At 51.3% G+C, this 13,808-nt stretch overlaps 3 protein-coding genes across 5 annotated transcripts in view; 1 reads left to right on the top strand and 2 right to left on the bottom strand.

Moving 5' to 3' along the window:
• fen1 (flap structure-specific endonuclease 1) overlaps positions 1-2,942 on the bottom strand; it is a 23,220-nt gene extending 20,278 nt beyond the window's left edge. The window contains exons 1-7 of the mRNA XM_019890028.1: positions 2,740-2,942; positions 2,493-2,595; positions 1,945-2,047; positions 1,560-1,626; positions 1,354-1,463; positions 664-800; positions 338-404 (exon numbers count right to left, since the gene is read on the bottom strand). Coding sequence (XP_019745587.1) covers positions 338-404; positions 664-800; positions 1,354-1,463; positions 1,560-1,626; positions 1,945-2,047; positions 2,493-2,595; positions 2,740-2,821 — 669 coding nt within the window. The 5' untranslated portion in view covers positions 2,822-2,942. The remainder of the gene's footprint in view (positions 1-337; positions 405-663; positions 801-1,353; positions 1,464-1,559; positions 1,627-1,944; positions 2,048-2,492; positions 2,596-2,739) is intronic.
• tm9sf1 (transmembrane 9 superfamily member 1) overlaps positions 1-10,047 on the top strand; it is a 26,388-nt gene extending 16,341 nt beyond the window's left edge. Inside the window, exons 1-9 of one of the 3 annotated variants that reach the window (XM_019890012.1) lie at positions 3,212-3,665; positions 4,567-4,818; positions 5,605-5,736; positions 5,999-6,121; positions 6,299-6,657; positions 7,335-7,489; positions 7,582-7,767; positions 8,605-8,878; positions 9,363-10,047. In XM_019890012.1, the coding sequence (XP_019745571.1) occupies positions 4,612-4,818; positions 5,605-5,736; positions 5,999-6,121; positions 6,299-6,657; positions 7,335-7,489; positions 7,582-7,767; positions 8,605-8,878; positions 9,363-9,756 (1,830 nt within the window). In that variant the 5' untranslated portion in view covers positions 3,212-3,665; positions 4,567-4,611 and the 3' untranslated portion in view covers positions 9,757-10,047. Of the gene's footprint in view, positions 1-3,211; positions 3,666-4,566; positions 4,819-5,604; positions 5,737-5,998; positions 6,122-6,298; positions 6,658-7,334; positions 7,490-7,581; positions 7,768-8,604; positions 8,879-9,362 lie in introns of those variants that run through there. The other 2 variants (XM_019890010.1, XM_019890013.1) reach the window with 2 other exon arrangements.
• A 326-nt stretch (positions 10,048-10,373) lies between these two features.
• nanog (nanog homeobox) lies at positions 10,374-13,308 on the bottom strand. Its single transcript, XM_019890026.1, has 4 exons — positions 12,401-13,308; positions 11,481-11,863; positions 11,238-11,381; positions 10,374-11,019 (listed from the first exon to the last, which is right to left on the bottom strand). The coding sequence occupies exons 1-4, from the start codon at positions 12,789-12,791 to the stop codon at positions 10,657-10,659; spliced, it is 1,281 nt and encodes a 426-aa protein (XP_019745585.1). The 5' UTR covers positions 12,792-13,308; the 3' UTR covers positions 10,374-10,656.
• Between the last annotated feature and the right edge of the window lie 500 nt (positions 13,309-13,808).

Here is a 13,808-nt window from a genome sequence, read left to right on the forward strand (position 1 = left end):
CGGCGCCGCGCGTTTGGGTCCACGGGCACGACACTCTCGGTGGATGAAGCCACCGTCGGTAGCAAAGCGCGCATAAAAGGGAAACCGGTGTCGCATACATCGGCTCTGTGGCAAGTGGCGAGACTTCCATACGTTCGGTTCTCGATTGTCCTGATGAAACGCTCGCTTCAAACTGACTTTGTCTGGTTGCAGGATCATCTTGCCGCCAATAGAGGGGGCGAATGCACGGGGAAAAGGTGAAATGATACGACTGACCTATCCGACGAGAAAACATGGACCAATTTTTCCCCTCAGCCGTACAGACAACTCAGGTCAGTGCATCCACATCTCTTTTTACCTGTTCGTTTGTGAGGTTTATGTCCTGAAGAATGCGACTGAAGTGGAACTCTTGGACCGGAAGCTTCCTTCAAAAAAAAAAAAAATAATAATAATAATCATTTAAAATGATGGGATCGCTTCAGGGTTGTCAGTGATGGAGCGCCGAGATTGGACTAATGAGCGACCAAACCACGATTCAACTTTCTGGCCATGATTCCAAAAGGTACGTTTGGCGCAAATGCAACTCTTCATTGTTTCGGGTGTGTCTTTGACAGCGAGTTTGACCCCCCCCCCCCCAAAAAAAAATTAAAAAAATAAAAACCGTGATCCCGTAAGCTGACGTACTTTGCTTCGCTGGCCGTGAGGTGTCTTAGCAGGACGTTTGTTCCGAAAGTCAGGCCGTCCATGTCCTCCGTGGCTGTGGCAAAGACCTTCCCTGCTTTGACCAGAGCGGCGCAGCTGGCCTCTGCCTCACACGGCGCCTGCAAACGCGCGTTCAAGACGAGCGCCGTGAAAGCAGTCGACTTTTTTGTCATGGCGAGCACACCTTGACCACGCACGTTTACATAGAAGCCCAAAAGAAGCAAAAGCTTTGCAATTTGGTGTCCGTGTCTGCCGTCGCCATTTCCAATCGGGGCTCTCCTCTCCTGGATGAAGTCGCCGGGAGGACGTTTTTCAAAGGACCGTTCTCCAAATGGCCGACTCGCTTTGTTTTTGGCCATGGGTCTTTTGAGACTTTTTCGTACGTGCAACTTTGTGTCGAAGGGTGAAACACATTTCTCGGTACCACTCTAGGTGGGCTACTTGTACATTTTCCGTTCCATGAAGGTGCATGATATTTGTAGTGAAGTTGTGCAGTCTGGTTGGATGGGAAGGCGTCGATTGCAACATTTTCATCCAGACCACCACAACAGATTCCTTTTGGTCGTGAAAGCAGTCATTGCGCTGGTCCGGGTCCATTATTTGTTTCTTTTTTCAAAATCGACTTGATTGAAAAGGAGAAGCTTTGTCAAAGAAAGCCAATCGGCTACTCGCCTCAATGTAGGGCACTCCCATCAGAGTCAGCAGCTTCTTGCACTCATCGTTATGCTGCCTGGTGACTTTGACAAGACGTTTGGAGAATTTGTCAATGTTTTCTTGTTCCCCTGCGTCGAAAAAACACAACGTCTTTTTTATATATACATATTATATATATAAAATCATGGCTAAATCGAGATTTGACTGTCAATGGAATTCTGTACCAAGTTCTTGGGCTTGCGCAAGCATTTTCTCAGCTTCTGCTCTCCTCTCCACTCTCTTTTCCACTTTCTCTCTCTCTCACCCACCCACACACACTTTTTGGGGGTGGGGTTACACCCGGTCTGGCACAATTACGGGAAGGGACGAAAACCCACTCGCGGCCTTGCTTAGTACTCCGGACAGGACGCTCGTCCCTGCTGATAACTGTCAGGCCAACGTGGCGACCACTAATCTGCCGCGCTGTCTGTTAGCCAATGAGAAGTCGTCAAAACGTTCCCAGGGTGTATTCATGCCAGTGTCAGATCTGTTTTTGGTTGTGACTCGCCCATAAACACAAGAAAACGTAATGAACAAAATTAATAAACGGCAGCGGGTGTGCACGCAGACCTCTCCGGACTTGAGCTGCGGGGGCTTGCCATCAAACACGTACACCGGTTTAATGCCATGTTCCAGCATGCGGATGGTCCTGTAGAACATTCCCATGAGGTGGCTGGGAACGAGAGGCACAATGAAAAGCGGCGTCGGAAGACACAACCACTGGGCTGATGAACTAGCACGGATATCAAGAGGAAGATTTCTGTTCCTTCGAGATGACGTGAAAAGAAATGCTTCCTCTTGATATGACCATTTGAAGACAATTTGATATGTCTATGCCCCTCGTCATGATTGGCGCGCCGTTCGAGGCTCTCTCACGCTGCGTGCTCGTGAGGCCAGGCAACCCTGGCAGAACTTCCAGCTTGGAAACGCAAAGCCCTGGTCAAAAGGTTTCCGGCGCGTTGACAGAGAGCCGCTTTGGCGGCGTCTGAATGCGGGCGGCGTCCTTCTCGAAGGTCCGCCTGATGAATTCCACAATTGCCACCTGGGCGAATCGGCCCACCCACGCTAACACTTTGCGCTTTTTTTGGGGGGTTGGGGTCGTGTCTTGAGCGTCGTACCTGGTTGTCTCTCCGTCCTCACTCTGCAGTACGTTGCCATCCTGTCGCACGGCAATCAGGAACTGGTAGATGCACATGGAGGCATCTATGGCAATTTTCCGACCTGGGTGAAAAAAAACTTTTCTTTTGTTTTGTTTGTAGCTCATTGCCAACGGGTGGCGATGTTTATCCTCCGTAGCCGCTTAATATGTGATGTCTCTCAAGCAGACCTCGTCATAATCGCGTAGTAAGACCTTACATCCCTTACCGAAGTAGTTCTTGAAGTCTTGCTCTCTTATGGCACTAGGAGCCTGGTCGGCAATGAGCTTGGCGAGTCCGTGTATACCCATTGTGGTCGCGGGGAGCTCAAATCAAGAGGCCGAAGCTCTGAGGGGAAAAAAAACATTCCAAATAGTTACCGTAATTACTGCTGATTTGCTGTACAGTCATTCCTAAGCCTCTGGTATTTGAGGCGCTTGAGCAAGACGCGCGCCGCACATGCTACAGTGCGATGCAGACAATGCGCGACGCTCGCAGCGTCACGGAAAAAAAAACATTCCAAATATTTACCGTAATAACTGCTGATTTGCTTTACCGTCATTTCTAAGCCTCTGGTATTTGAGGCGCTTGAGCAAGACGCGCGCCGCACAGGCTACAGTGTGATGCAGACAATGGGCGACGCCCGCAGCGCAAAGACTTTCCTATCGATGCGCTCATGACCATTTACATGGCTTGTTATAACAAGACCGTATGATTGGCCAGTCGCGGATCCAGGATATCCGGCAAACAATTTACGGTTGTTGCCACCGGGTTGACGTCTCGCACTCGTTAAACGTACGCGTTTGGAAGCTTCCGAACATAATCATATCATTTCAAATTGTCTGCGGGCGAGAATTCGTATTGGTCGTGTGCGAGGAGAGGACGGCGTGGGCGTGTTTTATATCTCCGCCCACTCCGGAAAACTGAAGTGAGCTTTGATTATTTTTGTTTTTTTTTTTTTAGGTGACGTGGAGTTCGACGCTTTGCTTTTCTCGAGTCGGCGCATGTACGCAAGTATTCTGACGAAAATGGCTTGTTCGGAATTTAAAGCTTGAACACGATACCCCCGAATGATTCGCTTTTTTAAGTCGACACACTTGAGCTCCGGCGTCGACGTGGGGGCCTAAGTTGGAGGATTGCGACGCGGAGAAACAGGTTTGTTGCGCCAGCGTCACACATCGGTCGCACCGGGGCGATCAAATGGATACTAAATGACAAACTGCGACCAGAAACCAAGGAAAAGTGCATTGAACGCTTCTAGTTGATGACGTCTTGGTGTGAGAGAGCCTTATATCGATGTGCACTTCAATGAGAGCAAATGAGTTACAGCTCAGTTCAAGTGCGTCTATAGAGCGCCAAGTCACCTTAGAAATGGTCTCAGGGCAATCATATCATATCAAATTGTCGGCGGGCGAGAATTCATATTGGTCGTGTGCGAGGAGAGGACGGCGTGGGCGTGTTTTATATCTCCGCAAACCAAGGAAAAGTGCATTGAACGCTTCTAGTTGATGACGTCTTGGTGTGAGAGAGCCTTTTATCGATGTGCACTTCAATGAGAGCAAATCAGTTACAGCTCAGTTCAGGTGCGTCCATAGAGCGCCAAGTCACCTTAGAAATGGTCTCAGGGCACTTTGCACGTGTGGCAATGACGCTACTAACCAACCACTTCCTAAAAGACAAGCCGAACCTCAGAGAGGTGACAGGAAATGTTGTCCTACAGCCTTGAGAGTACAACTTGGCTCTGCCCCCGCCCCACCTCTCTTTTTGGAATGCGCTAGATTAAAAGTAGCCTTGAGCAATCGTTTTTGCAAAGCATCATTTTCAGGTGGCCGAAAACCTGTGCTTATTCACGCTTATGAGCTCGAGGTAGCTCCGCACAGCTGTCGTGGCTTCGACTCCACCTGCTCGTGAGTCCCTCGAAATTTCATACCTGTGCCAAAGTATCAGAGCATTTTCCTCAAAATTGGATCGGATCGGATTGGATTGGATACAACTTTATTGTATCACGTCCAGGCGTCCGGTAATGGCACAGATATCGTCGCGCTCCTTCGAAGAGGTCTGGGAAACTGATGGCTAACTCTTTGTGTCCGCACCAGCGGTTATGCACTGCGGAAGAGGACCCCAGCCAGGCGGCCGGCGCAAAACCATGACCCTGCCTTGCGTCTTCGTCCTCTGCCTCCTGTCAGCTGTGGCGCTGGGCTACAAGCAGGGGGACAAAGTGACTTTGTATGTCAACAAAGTGGGTCCTTATCATAACCCTCAGGAGACGTATCACTTCTACACTTTGCCTGTTTGCAGGCCGGACAAGGTCAGTATTAACATTGATTTTTTTTTTTTTTTCATTCAAGCGGTAGTTGGCGACCGCCGCTTTATTGGATATTTTCGGCTGAAGCAAATGCACCAGTCGCCGTCTCGCGGTGAAATATTTCGACAAACGCGGCAGGGTGAACAGTGGTTGGCACGTCCGTTTTGCGGTCCGAAGTCTCAGCTTTCAACCTGGGTTCTTGCCCTCCGGTGTGGAGTGTACACGCTCTCCATTTTCTCCGTACTCCAACGGGTTTCCGCGCTTTCGAAGTATATACGTGTTGGAAGACTCTTACTTGGCCAATAGGTGTGAGTGTCAATAGTTGTGGTTTTTGTTTGTTTGTTTGTTTTTTTAATATGTACCGTGCGAACGGCTGACTAGTCCAGGGGTGTACTCCCCGTCGCCCAAAGTCAGCTAGCAGAGGTGACGGCAGCTTCGACCTACCCCGTACACGCTCTCCATTTTCTCCGTACTCCAACGGTTTTCCGCGCTTTTGAAGTATATACGTGTTGGAAGACTCTTTCTTGGCCAACAGGTGTGAGTGTCAATAGTTATTTTTTTTTTAATTATATGTACCGTGCGAACGGCTGACTAGTCCGGGGGTGTACTCCCCGTCGCCCAAAGTCAGCTAGCAGAGGTGACGGCAGCTTCGACCTACCCTGACCCTCACGGGGACAAGCGTGACAGAAAAGAGAGGGACGGAAAGCTGGAGAAAAGCCACGCAAGCGCATACAAAGGCTACACAGGAATTAGAAGCCCGTAACTCTTGTGTTCATTGTTGTTCTGCAGGTGCATCACAAGTCTCTCAGCCTGGGAGAAGTGCTGGATGGCGACAGAATGGCCGAATCGCTGTATCAAATTAGCTTCCGAGAAAATGTGCAGAAGAAAACTCTTTGTCAGCTCACGCTCTCGGACAATCAGGTATTGAAGAGACTCCGGATTTCAATATGCCCCATCGCCGGCCAAACGGGATGGCTTTGCGCTCGTTGAGCTTGAAAATCTAACGATGGATTTTGGGTGACTGGTTGGCAGCGGCCTACGGGTGCGAAGCCAGTCGGTGTTGTTGGCTCACGGGAAAATACTTTTTTTGGGGGGGGGGGGGGGAATTAAGGTCCCGGGTGATGTTTTCGCCGTTTGGTCAGGGACTCAGGATGTGTGTTTTTTCGACTGCCGTATGTTGTAGGTGGACCAGCTTCGCGAGGCCATCGAGGAGCTCTACTACTTTGAATTTGTCCTGGACGACATTCCCATCTGGGGTTTTGTGGGCTACATCGAGGAGAGCGGCTTCCTGCCACACAGCCACAAAGTAAACTTTTTCATGTCTCACTGTGGGGCCGTAAAGGAACGGATTGGCCGAGGGACTTGGTGAAAGATGAAAAAAAAAAAAGAGAGAGAGAGAACTGTGGGAGCGGTGCGGCGATCCCGGCGCAGCGTCCTTTCTTTTGACTCTGCTGCTCTGCCTCTCTTTGCTCGCCGCCAACAGGTGGGCCTGTGGACTCACCTGGACTTCAACATCGAGTACAACGGCGACTCTGTCATCTTCGCCAACGTCTCTGTGAAGGACGTCAAGCCCGTCCCCTTAGAGGACGGTGCCGGAGCAGCCGCGGGTGGCGTCGGGGTCGGCGGGGGAGGTCTGACGGTCACGTACTCGTACAGCGTGCGCTGGTTCGAGTCCCCCCTGCCGCACGCCCGTCGAGCGGAGCGCCTCAGGGACCATTCCTTCTTCCCCAAAACGCTGGAGATCCACTGGCTGTCCATCATCAACTCGCTGGTGCTCGTGGTGCTGCTCCTGGGCTTCGTCATCATTATTCTCATGCGGGTCCTGAAGAACGACTTTGCCAGGTTGGTCGTCGCCGAAACCGACTGCGGATTTCTGGCTATTTTCACCGCACAAGTCGCACCAGTCGGATGAGCAAATAGGAAATAAGAGACCTGGGTCGGGGAGTGAGCTTTTTGGCTCGCCGCATCTGGCGTAAACGTACGTCAGATGGGGCGGCGCGGCGGTCGACCGCTTAGCGCGTCGGCTTCACGGTGCGCAGGTGCGGGCCTCCGTTCCGGCTGCGGCCTTCCTGTGCGGAGTGTGCCTGCGCAGGGCTTTTCCCCACGTACTCGGCTTTCCTCCCACATTGCAGGTTGATTGGGCGCTCCAAATTGTCCCTCGGCGCGAATGCGATGGGCCGGCCACCGGCTCAGGGTGTGCCCCGCCTACGGCCCGGAGACGGCTGGGATAGGCTCCGGCACGCCCGCCGCCCACCTGAGGAGAAGCGGTTTGGATCACGGCAGCCTCTCTCTCGGGTCGAGCGTACATGAGGGCAAAAGCGAATCAAATGGCCGTCTCTCTGTCGCCCTTCCATCTGTTATCTGTCTGTCCGTCTTATCTCCAAGTTTGCGTGAAGCTGATGGAGCCGGTGCCCCGTTTGCTGTATTTTATTTAGCCTTTCAAACAGAAGTGCATTTGACAAGAAGTGGAGTTGCGCGCTCATCCTGCTCAATCCTACCAAGCGTTCTCTCGTCTGCAGGTATAATGTGGAGGAGGAGGCGGGCTCCGATGACCTGGACCAAGGAGACAACGGCTGGAAGATCATACACACCGACGTCTTTCGGTTTCCCCCTTACAAAAGCCTGCTGTGTGCCGTGCTCGGCGTGGGGGCCCAGTTCCTTACCCTTGCCACGGGTGCTTACCTCTTGTCAACCGCACGCACGCACGCCAGGAGCAGTTCTGGTCTTGCTCTCCTCGCCGTAATACCGCCTGCCACTGTGTTGTAGGAATCATTGTCATGGCGCTCCTGGGAATGTTCAACGTGCACCACCACGGCGCCATTAACTCCGCCGCCATCGTTTTGTACGCTCTGACCAGCTGCGTGTCGGGCTACGTCTCATGCAGCTTTTACACGCAAATCAACGGCAAGCGTTGGGTGTGGAACATCATCTTGACCTCGACACTCTTTTCCGGTGAGTCCGCTCGGAAGGATGAGACCTGGAAACGGACTCGGATGCGGCGGTTGGATTTTGGCCCAAGTTACTAAGACACGTAACATCAAATTCGATCCAATTTTATCGAGAATAGTAAAAGCGTCTCCTCGTTTTTGACGGTATTAGCCAGTCGGAGCATTTTCCTCACGTGCGGCTCTCCTGTTGGGAAGAGAGTGCCGGGACGCGACCAGAGTAGCCATTTTGCCGGCTCTAATGGCACCTTTGAGTACCGGTCAGCCTGGTTTGCTCAACCGTCATCAGTCGCCATTTGCGACTGGAAAACGAGTCAGGTTAGCCGTTATGCCGCAACATGCTGCCAGGAACAGCATAAAAATAAAAAGCCTACCCAGGCATTGATGTCCATCTCTTATTTGGTTCGGAAGCTTTCTTTTCAAGTTGGCCTTCTTACCGCCTTGGATCAGTCGCCATTTGCAACGTGGCAATGCCTGTCTGGAAAACGAGTCAGGTTAGCCTTTATGCCGCAACGTGCTGCCGGGAACAGCATAAAAATAAAAAGCCTACCCAAGCATTGATGTCCATCTCTTATTTGATTCGCAAGCTTTCTTTTCAAGTTGGCCTTCTTACCGCCTTGTTATTGTTATTGTTGCCGCACAGCCGAGGTGCTTTCTAGGCTGCAGTTAAAAGTTTGGTCACCTTGTGTATTTGGATTTTTGAGGGGAACTGAGGTTAGGGTTAGGGTTGCAGTCACTGTCACCTTCCAGTCCTGCAGGGCTCTCGGGTAACCGAAAAGGTAGCGATGACCTCAAACGATTGTAACGGCGACTATTCCAGGCAATGTATCCCTTCTTCCCACAGCTCCTCTGTTCCTGACATGGAGCGTGGTCAACTCCGTCCACTGGTGGAGCGGCTCGACGCAGGCCTTGCCGGCCACCACCGTGCTGCTGCTGCTGGGGGCCTGGGTGCTGGTGGGCTTCCCGCTCACCGTCATTGGCGGTATCGTTGGCAAGAACCGAGCAGGCGGCTTCCAGGCCCCCTGCCGCACTCGCAATATTGCCCGGCAGATCCCCGCCCAGCCCTGGTACAAGCACGCGGCCGTGCACATGGCCATCGGCGGCTTCTTGCCATTCAGGTCAGATCATGTTGCTCATGCTACCAAAAGAAGAAGCTTTTACTTGCTTTTGAGCTTGAATGTAACACAACATACGAAGGAGTATTAGAGCAGTACTGCAAAGGAAGCAATGGTCAATGACAATAGCTAGAAGCAGCGAGTAATGGATGCCCCCCCCCCGCCCCCCCCAAAAAAAACCCTTACTGCCCATGTTCATCGCGTAAACTCTAAATGCAAGCAAACGATGATCCCAAAAGACTTATTTCCAATGAGCCGCCGGGAGCAGCTTCTTTCAAAGGGAATCAGCTGCCGGGCTTTCTGGAGTGTTTGGGGTACATGAGCAACACCTCGACTTGACTCTTGGATTCTAATTTTGCAGGTTCTAAAAGCAAATAGCCAAGAAAAGGGTTTGTGCTGTGTCAGTGCGGCCCAAATGCTCCTTTGTATCAAGGCGTTGCTTGTTTTTGCCCAAAACCTAGTTTGTGCTTTCCGTCCCCCCCGATAGTGCCATCTCGGTGGAGCTTTACTACATCTTCGCCACAGTGTGGGGCAGGGAGCACTACACGCTCTACGGCATTCTGCTGTGCGTCTTCGCCATCCTCCTCTCGGTGGGCGCCTGCATCTCGGTGGCCCTCACCTACTTCCTGCTGTCAGGCGAAGACTACCGCTGGTGGTGGCGGAGCGTCCTCAGCACGGGCTCCACTGGCCTCTTCATCTTCATTTACTCGGTGTTCTACTACAGGAACAGGTCCTCCATGAGTGGCCCGGTGCAGAGCACCGAGTTCTTCGGCTACTCTCTGCTCACGGCGCTGGTCTTCTCACTGATGCTGGGCAGCGTGTCCTTCTGGGCGTCGCTGGCTTTCATTCGCTACATCTATCGCAGTCTTAAGATGGACTAGGCACGCGAAGCTCCGGAAAGCTTTGATAACGCCGCGCGCCGGTGGCGGTCTTTGGCCTCCCGTTCTTTTTAGGCTCATGCGCACGCCCGACATGGGAGAACATCCCGGGACTCAGACCGGAGCCAGCGGTCCAAGTTGAGGAGCGATCAGAAATGATCATGGATTGTCTGATGAAAGGTGCATGTGGGGCTGGTTTAAAAAAAAAATAGGGTGTTGTGACTTGTCACAGACCCCCTGCCCCATTCAGGAAGTAGTTTCAGCTGTTTTTTTTTTTTTTGGTGGGGGGGGGGGTGTAACACACAAATGTTGATAAATTATTCTCCAAAATGCACCGCGTAACAAAGTAACTTGCAATAGAATTCTTTGTCAACTATTTGAAAGCAATGCTTTTCATTGGTCCCGCACAGGAGATTTTGATGCCTTGTTGAGGAAATGGTGTATAGTATCGGCGAGGGGAGCAATATCGACATTGCGGCCGCCTTTAACTGTGATTTGTTCTGATCGAAATACTCTTTTCAATAAAACAAATTTCAGAAATACAATAATACCAGACTCACTGAATGGCATCGAGTAGACTGTGAGGTGTTTTATAACAGAATATAGACACAAAAACATTGTTGGTTTCCACACAAAAGTATTTATGACGCAGATTGAATTGGTCCTTATCTTCACACTTTCAAAAAAAAAAAAAAAAAAAAAAAAACCCCAAACCTCAATGCATGGTGATGTTAACAAGTACGTCGAGCACTGAAACTTTAAATAGTCGCATATAAAAAAATAAAACTTGGTGGTAAAAGGGCAAAATATTTTTGCTCCGCTGTAAGACCTCTGTACATCCACTGGCCTGAAAAAAGAATTCTAATCTCAGGACCCTTGCGGAGAATACACAACAGATGCGCCCTACTGGCCCAAGTTAGGTACAATGACTGTAATTGGCGAGTTCGGGCTGGTGACAGACACTGCATCTTTGCCATCAAAACTGGTGTCAGGCTCCATGTTGCCGGTTGACTGGAACACACCCGAGTTGTATTCGTGCTGGTTGAAGCCCGCAGGCACAGCCCAGCCAACCGCCTGTGGCCGAGTGGGCATCGCGGCTTGAGGCGGGCCAGATGACCACGCGGACAAAGGAGCGGAGCCACCAGAACTGCCCATCCGAGCAAGATAGAAGGCCAGGTTCTGCGGCGCCGGCTTCTTGAAGGTTGCGTCCATCATGGGGTGATTGTAGTACTCCTTGAGTGGCGGTCTTTGGGTCTCTAGTTGATACTGAAAGGACAAGACGGGTGGTCATCAGAGCGAGTGGAGTTCCGTTATCTATTTGATGTTGTTGCGCCTCGCCTTTAAGCCCCGCGCCAAACTATGGTTCGAGCTCCAGAATGGACGCGTCGCTCTATGTCCAAGCCGCTGTATTTCCGTCATGAGCAGACGGGAAACCCGGGCCGGACATTGGACAAAACAGAAATCGGTCGATCGGACTTGCTTACAGGTGGAACGTGGTTAATGACAGTTCCGCTAAGGGGGGTGGCTCGGCTGCGACTCTTGGTGGCGGTGTAGCGTTCTGACACCCAGTTGTTGTCCTTCTGGTGTCTCCTCAGCTTCATCCTTCGATTTTGAAACCATGTCTTCACCTACAAGCCAAAAGGATAAACACGACTCAGGGGAATTGTTTTCAAATGGCCTCCGACCCGGCTCCAGCCCCCAAGCAAATTCCCACATAGACCGCCGACCTGTTTGTAGGTAAGCCCCGTGAGTTCAGCGAGGTTCTTCATCTCGGCCGGGGTGAGGTATCTCTGCACGCTGAAACGCTGGACAAGAGTGTGCATCTGGCTTTCGGAAAAGGAAACGCGCACCTTTCCTTTAGGGGTCTCGGCGTTAGAGCTTGGTTTGTTCGGGGCCGGAAAAGGCGCTTGCGCGGAGAAAGCGTTAGCGTTCTGGTTGCCCACATCGTTGCAGGAGGGCAGCTCCTCCATCAGCGAGCTGGAAACGCGGTCTCCTGCGTCAGGGCTCCTGCTCCTGCTGTATGTGTCATCGCGGAGCTCTTTCTTCACCCACGTGGCAGGGTCTGCCTGCGGAAGGCCGCTTTCTCGCCCGCTACTAAAACTCCATGAATCTGAAAGGGAAGACAAAGGAGAGCGTCTATTCTGACCATATAGAGGGCCGTAAAGTACTATTTCCCCCGTCCGGATTTCCGTCTTCTTTGCATATTTATCACATGCAAAGGGTTCCGTCCATCAAACCAATTTTAATGCCACATGCACGGACAAGGGATATGTATATAATACAAATAGTACAGTACGAGTACAAATCTCGTGTCGCTTCATGGTATTAAAAACAACGGCTGAAGAAAATGAAATACTCACAAGACCGTGCCTGGTTACTGCCGGTCAGGGGTCAGATCTCAGTTTCAATAAGGTGAGTGAGGTTGGCGTCGCTTACCGTGGGTCATAATCACAGCAATTTATGAAGGAATAGGTTCAAAAAGGACAACTCGTGACTCCAAGCAGACCCCCCACCCCCCACCCCGAAAAAAATTCCACCCAAATTTTATGCGCAACTTTCCGTCGTAGCGTTAACTTGTAGCATAGTAGCGAAGCGTTTCGTTGAGCTAACAAATGTTAGCTTTGGGAGCGGCAAATGCCAAACGTACCGGGAGAGGCGTGGGCCTCCGAGTCACTTGTGGAGTCGCTGGCGGCCCTCCCGCTTTCTCCGGCGGCTCGGTGCGTTCCAGCGAGAAGCAAGCGACCAGCTTGACTTTCGCCGAGGTACACGAGACCGGAGCCCTGGTAATGGCAATGACCGTTGGCGACGTGCTGCTCCGGGCTACGAGGCGGAGACTCTTCGCGGGTCCTGGCGGCGGCGGCGTAGTAAACTTGCGTCACCCCGGGTGAGTAGTTGGTAAAATCGGGCGGCGGTGCTTCGCCCCAGCCGGTAACGTGGCAGTGGTTCTGTTCGTGCCCGGATTGATACATGAGGCCGTACGCGTAGGCGTGGTAGGACGCGTTGTAGTTGTAGCTTATCTGGGTCTTCCAGTCTGCCATTTTTTTTTCTCTTAGTTTTAAAATGCGGAGGAAATGTTTGAAAAAAGCCACCGAGCAGAAAGCGACACAACTGTAACCCAGTGGCTCACTTAATGTTCGTAAATCGCGCCACCTCGCCGGGCGTCGTGATCAAGGAGGCGCCTCGGGCAGGTGTGGCTGCGGGGGTTGACATTTCAACCAATCGGATGCCCTCACCTGCCCAGGAGCGATTCTTTCCTTGGCCCGCTCCACACAACACTCCTTCAATTCGTCCACTTTTTCAAACACTGTGGATACGCGATTGGATTCAGTGCAGTGAAAAAACAAAACTTGATAGCAGGGGTGCGCAAAGGTTTTCATTTGAGGTCGAGAAAAAAGCGGAAGGATGAAGGGACCACCGCCTCAACTTTTTGAAACACTCTAAAGCCAGTCAAGAAAGCAATTCTATCCTGTTAGTATTGTCTGGTTTATTTCATCAGCTTTCCGTTGAAGGTGTGAAGGCAAATGGTTGAGGATTTTTGGGGTGGCCAACAGCCCGTAGCTCACGGCGGGATCCGGCTCTGCACTCAAGAGCAGCCGAATCCCATCGCCACATTTAGGACCCAAGAAAACAAAAAACAAACAAAAAAAAAAACTGTCGTCAGGTGACCATTTTTCAAACGGTTACTTCAGGACCATTCGTGTGATGTCTTCATAAATCAGCCTCTAAAATGGAATTCTCTTATTTCACTCCAGGGTTTTGAAGATAAATTGTGTTATTCTTTGAATCATAAATGGCTTATTTGTGGGCAGCACGGTCGTTGACTGGTTAGGCCTCAAAGTGCAGAAGGGCAGGGTTCGATTCTGGGCTGCGGCCATCATGTGTGGATTTTTTTTTTTTTTTGAACGACAAATGAAACTTTCAAAAGAGCTGTTTTGGCAAGTTCCAAAGTTCCAAGTATTGACCCTAGATTGGTTTGTCGTAATCCACGTTTGTTTGATTGAGGAGGGTCCTCAGAGGACTGAAATGGCCCCCACTGGGAAGATTCCCCCCCCCCC

This window comes from Hippocampus comes, unplaced genomic scaffold, assembly GCF_001891065.2.
Source record: "Hippocampus comes isolate QL1 unplaced genomic scaffold, H_comes_QL1_v1.1 scaffold185, whole genome shotgun sequence".
Taxonomy (NCBI): domain Eukaryota; kingdom Metazoa; phylum Chordata; class Actinopteri; order Syngnathiformes; family Syngnathidae; genus Hippocampus; species Hippocampus comes.

Bases quoted from the DNA above. Each gene is read 5' to 3' on its own strand.
- nanog (XM_019890026.1), bottom strand. From the start codon at position 12,791: ATGGCAGACTGGAAGACCCAGATAAGCTACAACTACAACGCGTCCTAC. The intron at 11,382-11,480 runs GTCGGCGGTCTA...TTTGGCTTGTAG, and splicing joins CGGGGCTTACCTACAAACAG to GTGAAGACATGGTTTCAAAA. The intron at 11,020-11,237 runs GTAAGCAAGTCC...TTGTCCTTTCAG, and splicing joins TCATTAACCACGTTCCACCT to TATCAACTAGAGACCCAAAG.